Below are 8,245 nucleotides of genomic sequence, written 5' to 3' on the forward strand. Positions count from 1 at the left end.
TTGATATGATTGCGTGCATGAGGTGAGGTTGATACGGCTGCCTCTTGTCGTGCCTTTTGTATCCACATTTAGCATATTCTTTTCAAATTTACAAATAAAAAAAATAAAAAAAAAGTACAGTTAATGTTCTTCGTGTACATTTCTATGTTGCTCCTCTGCAAACATAGTTTTTTCTCTAAGCATGTTCTATAAAGATATCATACAACATATACATAGCAAATTGTGAGATTATCTATACAGCTATTGGATTTAAATAACCCTCAGATTTCAGAACATCTTTAAACCAGTTGACCGAAGACTTTGGGATCCTTGTCAAGTTATTCTTGTAGTCAACATAATAAAGTCCAAACCGAACTGTATACCCGTAGTTCCATTCCCAGTTATCAAGTAACGACCACACGAAATAGCCTCGCACGTCACACCCGTCTTCCCTGCAATAATAATAGTTTTACTCTGTTTAATTCATGTGTTACATTTAATTAGATGAAATTTAATGCTTTGACTACCTAATGGCAGCTGATAGGTTTGATAAATAGTCCCTGTGGAAGTTTATCCTCTTTTCATCTTGAAGTGCTTCCTCTAATTCTATACGCGCTTTGTTCGGGTCATCCATACCTGCATTTGACCTTTCTTTTTTTAGTTTACACATTTGACCCGTTTTCCTTTTAGTTTACACATTTGATCCGTTTTTCTTTTAGTCTAAACATTTGACCTGCATTCTTTTTGGTTTACACATTTGACACGTTAAAATAAAATATAATATGATTCGACCCGCTTTATTTTAGTTTACACATTTGACCCGTTTTCTTTTTAGTGTACACTTTGACCCGTTTTCTTTTAGTTTACACATTTGACCTGTTTTCTTTTCAGTTTACACATTTGACACGTTAAGGATAAAATATAATATAACTTGACCCGTTTTCCCTTTAGTTTACACACATGACCTGCTTTCTTTTTAGTTTATACATTCGACCCGTTTTCCTTTTAGTTTATACATTTGACCCGGTTTTTTTCCGATTAAATATTTGACCCATTTTCTTTTTAGTTTACACGTTTGACCCGTTTTCCCTTTCAGTTAACACATTTGACTCGTTAAAGATAAAATATAATACAACTTGACCCGCTTTAATTTAGTGTACACATTTGACCCGCTAAATATCATATATAATCTAATTTGACCAGATTTCTTTTTAGTTTACCCATTTGACCCGTTAAGAGATAAATTATGACCTGATTTTGACCTGTTTACAAGTCAATGAAGTAATAGTTACCATTTTCGGTGATGATCACAGGCGGGTTCCCGTATTTTTCTTTGATGTACACAACTAACTTTCTTAATCCCCATGGCACTATGTGTAACCAACTCGAAGCCGACTGCAAATAATATTAAATTTTATATCATTTTTCTGCATAATTTCTTCATCAAGATTCTATAATTTACTTAAGACTGCTGACTTACAGTTTCACCAATGGATTCTCCATTTCTAGAAGCTACATTACACAAAGAAAACAATTAAGTTAGTACCAAAAATACCATTATTATTATTATTATTATTTTACATTTTATGAGTTGGTTATGAAGTTTTACTTGATGTAATGACAGCAGCATCTGTGGACGCGTCTCGCAGTATAAACTTTCTGATACTCGTTTTGTCATTTTTAGCGTATAATGAGGTGTAATGATTGACGCCAACAAAGTCCAAGGTGCCCATGATGAACTTTGAAACCTCGGGGGTGATTTCGGGTAGGCGGTCGCCTACGTTTGTTTGCATAGAAAGAGGATAGTTTCCAAGTAAAAGTGGATCAAGAAACCTGATTCACTTTAATCTGCGTTACACGGTGAAATTGGTATTTTTACCCTGAAAGTAACATTTCTACTGTGTTTGAAATATTGTTAATAATATTACCAGCCGAGTTCGAAATCCATTGCACGAGTTGCAGCTTCTTGATCTTCATCAGAGTCGGAGAACGGTTCATACCATTTTATGTCTAATGATATCCCAATTATACCTCCTTGATGTTCCTAAATAATTTATAAATTAGTTAGGAATTTCATAAATGCTCAAAAAAATTCTGGGCTTCATAAGATACCGACATACCGTTAACAAATATGGAAAAATGTGGGTGCTTTTTACGAATAACAAGTCAGCTAAAGGTCAAACAAGTTCAAGTAAAAAGATCACTTTTAGAGAGTTGACTTAAACGAGTCGGTCCAGGTAAAGGGTCAAACGAGTTAAAGTCAAATGGGCTCTTTTTATGAGTTGACTAAAATGGGTTGAGTCAGGCCGGGCAAAGGGTCAAACGAGTCAAAGTCAAAATATCATTTTTTAGTGAGTTGACTAAAATGGGAAACTCAAGACAAAATATCACTTTTTAGTGAGTTGAATTAAAATGGGCGGGGTCACTAGTCAGGTCGTCGACCAGCTGAAGGGTCAAGTGAGTTCAAATCAAAAGATCACTTTTTAGCGAGTTGATTAAAATGGGTCGAGCTGGGTTAACAATTTGGGCCACTTTTAACCTGTCTCATTTTTAGTTAACTTATATTTTATATTAATCTGTTTTCTTAAGTAAACGGGTCGAAGCTGGCACCAATAATGTACCAGTATTGAATTTTTTCAAGATTGTTAGAACCATAAGAGCAGAAGAAATACCTTGAAATGTTTTTGGTATCCACGATAAACCGCAGCATGAGACAAGAGAATATTGTGAGCCACAATATACGGTTCATCAGACGATTTTCCCTTTTTACATAACAAATGGAAGAGAAAAGAGCATCTTCCTGGTGCTTGAATTCCATAATCATATCCTTGAATTGCAAATCCATGAGGCTCATTAAATGTAATCCAGTTTTTCACTCTATCTCCAAACGCCTCAAAACATGTAAACGCATAATGCATAAAATCCTCTCTACAGAACAAAAACATATCTTGTAAACACGATCATTACAGAACCAGTTGTAAATAAAAAAATATTTGATTTACTTACATTACTCGAGTGTCCAACCATCCATCATATTCATCTTCAAGTGTTTGTGGAAGATCCCAATGATACAAAGTTGCATAAGGCTCAATTCCTGATAGATATACATACATTAACCTACGTATTTGTATGTTATATGGTTAATATTTAAGCAAGATTTGACCTTTTTCCAGTAAGGAATCAATGAGTTGGTTGTAGTATTCGATCCCTTGTGGATTCGGTTTGCCTGTTCCATCTGTTAGAATCAAATATCACATTTTAGTTCATATGCAAGTTTCAAAGATATCGACATTATACCATAAAGTTTTAAGGTGATTAATAACTTTACTTGGAAATATTCTTGACCAAGATATTGAGAATCTGTAAGCATCCATTCCCAAATCCTTCATCAAATCGATATCCGTCTGATCATAATAAAGACAAAACTTTTAATGGCGGTCGTTATTCAAATACCAATGATAGCAGATATCGGCGACGTGTCATATGGCCATTATGGTCATACACACTGCATTGATAGACATGCAAGCTGTATGATAGGTCGAAAAATGTCATACATGTCGCATGATGGCCAATCATATAGACCCGTGCGATTTCTTAGCTGACATAGAAATGACTGATGTGACCACCGACAAAAGCCGCGACCTTTTTCTCCCTATCATATGGCCATATTTTAGGGCGAAAAGTGGTCAAACGGGTCTTTTGTTAGACGTAGGTCCTACAAGCGTATGAGGGCCAAATCACACAACTCGTATGACTTTTTTGACCGATAAAAGTCATGACCTTTTTCACCCTATCATGTGACTAATAATATAGGGTTAAAAGTGTTCAATGCGCCGTTTCTATAGACATACGAGCCATATGATAGGACGAAAAAAAGTCCTATGGGTTGTATGACTTTTTTTTTTACTTTACAAAGATGACTAATGTAACACTGACAAAAGTCTTCTAGTTCATATAACCTTTTTCAGACTGTCATACGGACCGTATGATATGGCAGGAGAAAATGTCATACATAAACTTTTGGTAGCTTACCAATATCACAACCATTTCAAATTAGGTTGCTTGCATACACAACAAAGTAAGGAATCTAATCTCAATCTTGAACATTAAGTTTCCACTTTTCACACAATTCAAGCAAAACCGAACCTTGAAGCGATGATATTGATCGACGGCCTGATCCGCATTGCTAAAGTCCAATATCCTCCCTATTCAAACAATCATCAATTACAATCTCATCTCAATAAACATTAAAATAAGTCAAAAACAAACTTATATTAATTATTATTTATTAATTACCAGGTAACCTTGAAAAAGTATCCCAAATACTATTTCCTTTATTCCCTTCATCAACTGCTCCTTCAAACTATCATTAACAAAGAAAACTGATCAACTAATGATCAAATGCCTTAAAAGTGTACTAAACCAAAAAAAAAAAAAAAAAAAACAAAACAAGAACCTGGTAAGCCGATGAAGCAGTTCCGAATGTGAACCCGTCCGGGAAGTCGGTTCGGCTAGTGGATTGTGATCTTATGAACAAAGATGTTGTGATGAACAAAGAGAGAATAATAATAATAATATTGTGTGTCATGGGTGTGTATAGTTTGAAGAATGTTTTGGCGGTGAATGGGTAGTAGTTGTTAGTTGTGGACGGAAATATATTTATGAAAGGTCATGTAGAATAAATGGGATTAAATATTGAAATAATAAAATAATAAAATATTATAATGTTAAAATAATGTGAGAATATAAAAGCATGATGTGATGGTGCGTGGAGGTGACGCGTACGATAAGGAATGATGATAAATAACTGAAAGTGTACGATTAATCTTAAAAAACAAGGAGACTCCAACCTTATCATCAAGATACTGTACTTTCATATTTAAGTTTTGAAAATTTAAATGAAAATAATGTACTTTAGAGAAAAGAGTATCAAAAATATACATAATTGATTAATTTTTCTTTTTATTTTAAATAGAGATCAATCTTAATTCCTAATCCAAACAATTTTTTATAAATACACTAGCTTGAGACCCGTGTATTACACGAACAATTGATAAAAAAATCATATTTAATAATTAAGCAAGTACAAACATATAAATAAATAAATTTATCATGCATATTAAGAGACAATCATTGTATATTATTGTTTAAAACAATTTAGATATTTATTTATTTATTTCAACATTCAAATTAGTAATTAATTTATTAATCATCCCTCACATTAGTGTTTAACACAATTTAGATATTTATGCAAAGGTTGTCAGTTAGAACCCTGAGCCTACCCGGTTTTCGTCCCACTGTGTTACGCCAGAGAGTTTTGCTCTTGCGGTGGCACAACGATTGTCAAGTGGCAGTCGGCGATATGGTTTTCTGAGGGAACACCCAAGCGAGACTCTGAAGCAAGTGGGTAGTCTAAGTACAAGAAAGTACGGTCAGAGTAGGGGCATCGGGACTCTCTAAATTATGGGTAGTCGGCGTTATGGTTTTCTGAGGGAACACCCAAGCGAGACCCTGAGCCTACCCGGTTTTCGTCCCACTGTGTTAAGACAATATAGTACGGTCAGAGTAGGGGCATCGGGACTCTCTAAATTTGGATTGTGCGGTAGTCTAAGTACAAGAAAGTCGTCATTCTAAAAAGCAAAAAATAAAATAAATATAAAAAAATATATAAATAAAAATAAAAAAATTTAATGTTATTAACTACTAACTTGGTCTGCAAAGATGTATGTCTTACAACCAAATGTTTGTGGGTTCTAGTCTCATTTGAGACATGGGGAGAAAAATTAGTTGTTAAAAAAAGGTCTTTAATGTTGGGTTTTAACAAGATTATCAAAGTCATATAAGCCTATTTATATGAAAAATGCAGCAGATTAATTTGTTTTAAATCTTGTTATTTAGATGAATATAAAACCGATTTTATAAGTAAAAACCCAAGCCCCGGATCCATAAATGAAATTACATGCTTACCAATATAAACAACCATAGGGTGTTTATGTAATATACCTTCAAGACTCCAAGAAATGAATGAGATGATGATTTGAGGGGCTAGTCTTCAAGGAGAGAAGAGTCTCAAGCTTGTATACCCATAAACATCCAACAAACACCCTTGTATTCTAGGATTTGATAACACTTGCACTTGGAAAAACACTTTTCTCTTATGTTCTTCCTCTTGGCCGAAAATCAAAAGAGAGAGAGAGAGAGGGTGGAGAGACTTCAATATTGCATGCCAAGTTATTGGTGTAACTTGTGTTGTGTCCCAAGGAAAATTATAAAAGAGAACATTTATTCAAACAAAAGGGTGGAAACTCCCCCCCCCCCCCCCCAAAAAAAAGGCTGGTCCTACCAGTAAATATTTTCTCTTTCTTTTCTGGTAACAGACTAATACTCAATATTTTCTCTTTCTTTCCTGGCAATAAACTAATACTCCATGTACCAGTCATATGACTAATACTCCATGTACTAGTCGCAGGTCTATTAAAACTTTATGACATTTAACACTTTTAACATGCCATAAATTTAATGCAATATATCATAATCATTATCATATATATATATATATATATATATATATATATATTATTTAACCAACTTAAATAATATCATAAGATAATCTCTCTAAATAAATTATCCACATAATTTATTGATTCCTCAAGTGCAAATATTTAGAAACTCATTTCTAAATATCATAAGTGTTAATATTTATTTGTTAGATCATATCTACAATAAATATTATGGTGTTCGTCTAGCTTGTTATTGGGTATGACCCGACTTGGATCATAACGTACTAGCCACATCAATTTTAATATGTGTCTTAGGCTGACCGATTCCAACAATCTCCCACTTGCACAAGATACATAGAAGATTGATGCAAGTAGCAAATACCGCCTAACCACAGGTTACAACCCCTAATACGTATGACGAAGTGCCATTCAATAACATCATACCCTTCAAGTCCCTTACTTGAAATGATTTAGGTGAATCTAATCATTTATCCTTTTGCCACAAATGTCATGTCAAATCCAAAGACACAGAGTGATCATTCTTTGTTGATTCAACTTATCAGGCATTAGACATTTTACTCTCAACGAATAAGAGGGACAAATCCCCTATTGACTATATACGTCTGTCACAATCACCTCGTACCATACCTAATCTTAGCCTTATGTGCCGTCATGTTTCAGAGTAGCGAAGAACTAAGTCAAAGCATAATATTTTGTGAATATCAAGACCCAATATGTATCTCAGGTTAGAGGATACTATGATATTCGTCTTTACTCAAATTTACTTATGACCACCAATCACAAGGATTCCATGTAGTAACATTTGAGGGCGGGTCAGTCCAATATTTATATCCCTTAAATATCTATGAACCTTGGCAGCAAACCCTTCTCTATATTCATACCTTATGAATATCCACCAATCCAAGTTCATAATAGTCTTACCTTCATATTTGTTCCCACAAATATGAATGACTACAGACATTTAGAATAATTAACTTATTCACGGATTTAAACATGCTAAAATGGAACATAACTCAAAATGTCATAATCGTAAACCATAATCATATGAATGAGTCAAAATAACAATTGTTCAGATATCCAAATACAAAATAGATCAAATCCAATCACTAGAATATCGAAATCCTAAGGTGCAAGTATGACCCTCATGCTTCGGCCTTTCAAGGAGCTTTGTGAGTGGATCCGCAATGTTTTGATCGGTGTGATCTTTGTGAATACATATCTTTCCTTTTTCATCTTCATCCCTTATGTAGTTGAGTCTCCACTCAATGTGCCTTGTCTTTTGATGTGCACGGGGTTCCTTGATTTGAGCAATCGCACCCTCGTTGTCACAAAAGATCTCTAGAGGGCCCCGAATAGTATGGACCACCCCTAGGTCGGTAATGAACTTTCTTATCTATGCAGCTTCTTAAGCTGCCAATGAGGCGGCGATGTATTCCGCTTTAGTGGTGGACAATGCTACCAAATCTTGTTTCGCGCTCTTCCAAGAGAATGCCCCCACCATTTATAACGAAAACATATCCCGATTGTGATCGAGAATCATCTCGATCAGTTTGGAAACTCGCATCCGTGTAACCCTTTACAACGTGTTCCTCCTCACCAAAGCCATATATAAGAAACATATCCTTAGTCCTTCTAAGGTATTTCAATATGCTCTTAACCGCCATACAATGGCTACTTCCCGGATTTTTGTTAGTATCAACTTGTCATGCTCAAAGCGTATGACACATCCGGTCTAGTGCATATCA

The 8,245-nt window shown here is 34.7% G+C and overlaps 1 protein-coding gene across 2 annotated transcripts; it reads right to left on the bottom strand.

Moving 5' to 3' along the window:
• Positions 1-117: 117 nt before the first annotated feature.
• LOC143537269 (putative beta-glucosidase 41) lies at positions 118-4,641 on the bottom strand. 2 transcript variants are annotated; one of them, XM_077031073.1, is made up of 13 exons: positions 4,436-4,641; positions 4,276-4,342; positions 4,126-4,184; positions 3,308-3,383; positions 3,143-3,214; positions 2,986-3,073; positions 2,652-2,907; positions 1,908-2,023; positions 1,589-1,812; positions 1,460-1,491; positions 1,272-1,374; positions 507-615; positions 119-431 (listed from the first exon to the last, which is right to left on the bottom strand). In XM_077031073.1, exons 1-13 carry the CDS (start codon positions 4,565-4,567, stop codon positions 233-235), a joined length of 1,533 nt encoding a protein of 510 aa, XP_076887188.1. In that variant the 5' UTR covers positions 4,568-4,641; the 3' UTR covers positions 119-232. The 2 variants fall into 2 exon arrangements, with proteins under 2 accessions (XP_076887189.1, XP_076887188.1); XM_077031074.1 differs by lacking the exon at positions 4,436-4,641 and having other exon boundaries at positions 118-431; positions 2,991-3,073; positions 4,276-4,329.
• Between the last annotated feature and the right edge of the window lie 3,604 nt (positions 4,642-8,245).

Source organism: Bidens hawaiensis, unplaced genomic scaffold (genome assembly GCF_021521415.1).
Source record: "Bidens hawaiensis isolate Kalapana, Puna unplaced genomic scaffold, B.hawaiensis_p1.1 tig00011152_1, whole genome shotgun sequence".
Lineage (NCBI taxonomy): Eukaryota > Viridiplantae > Streptophyta > Magnoliopsida > Asterales > Asteraceae > Bidens > Bidens hawaiensis.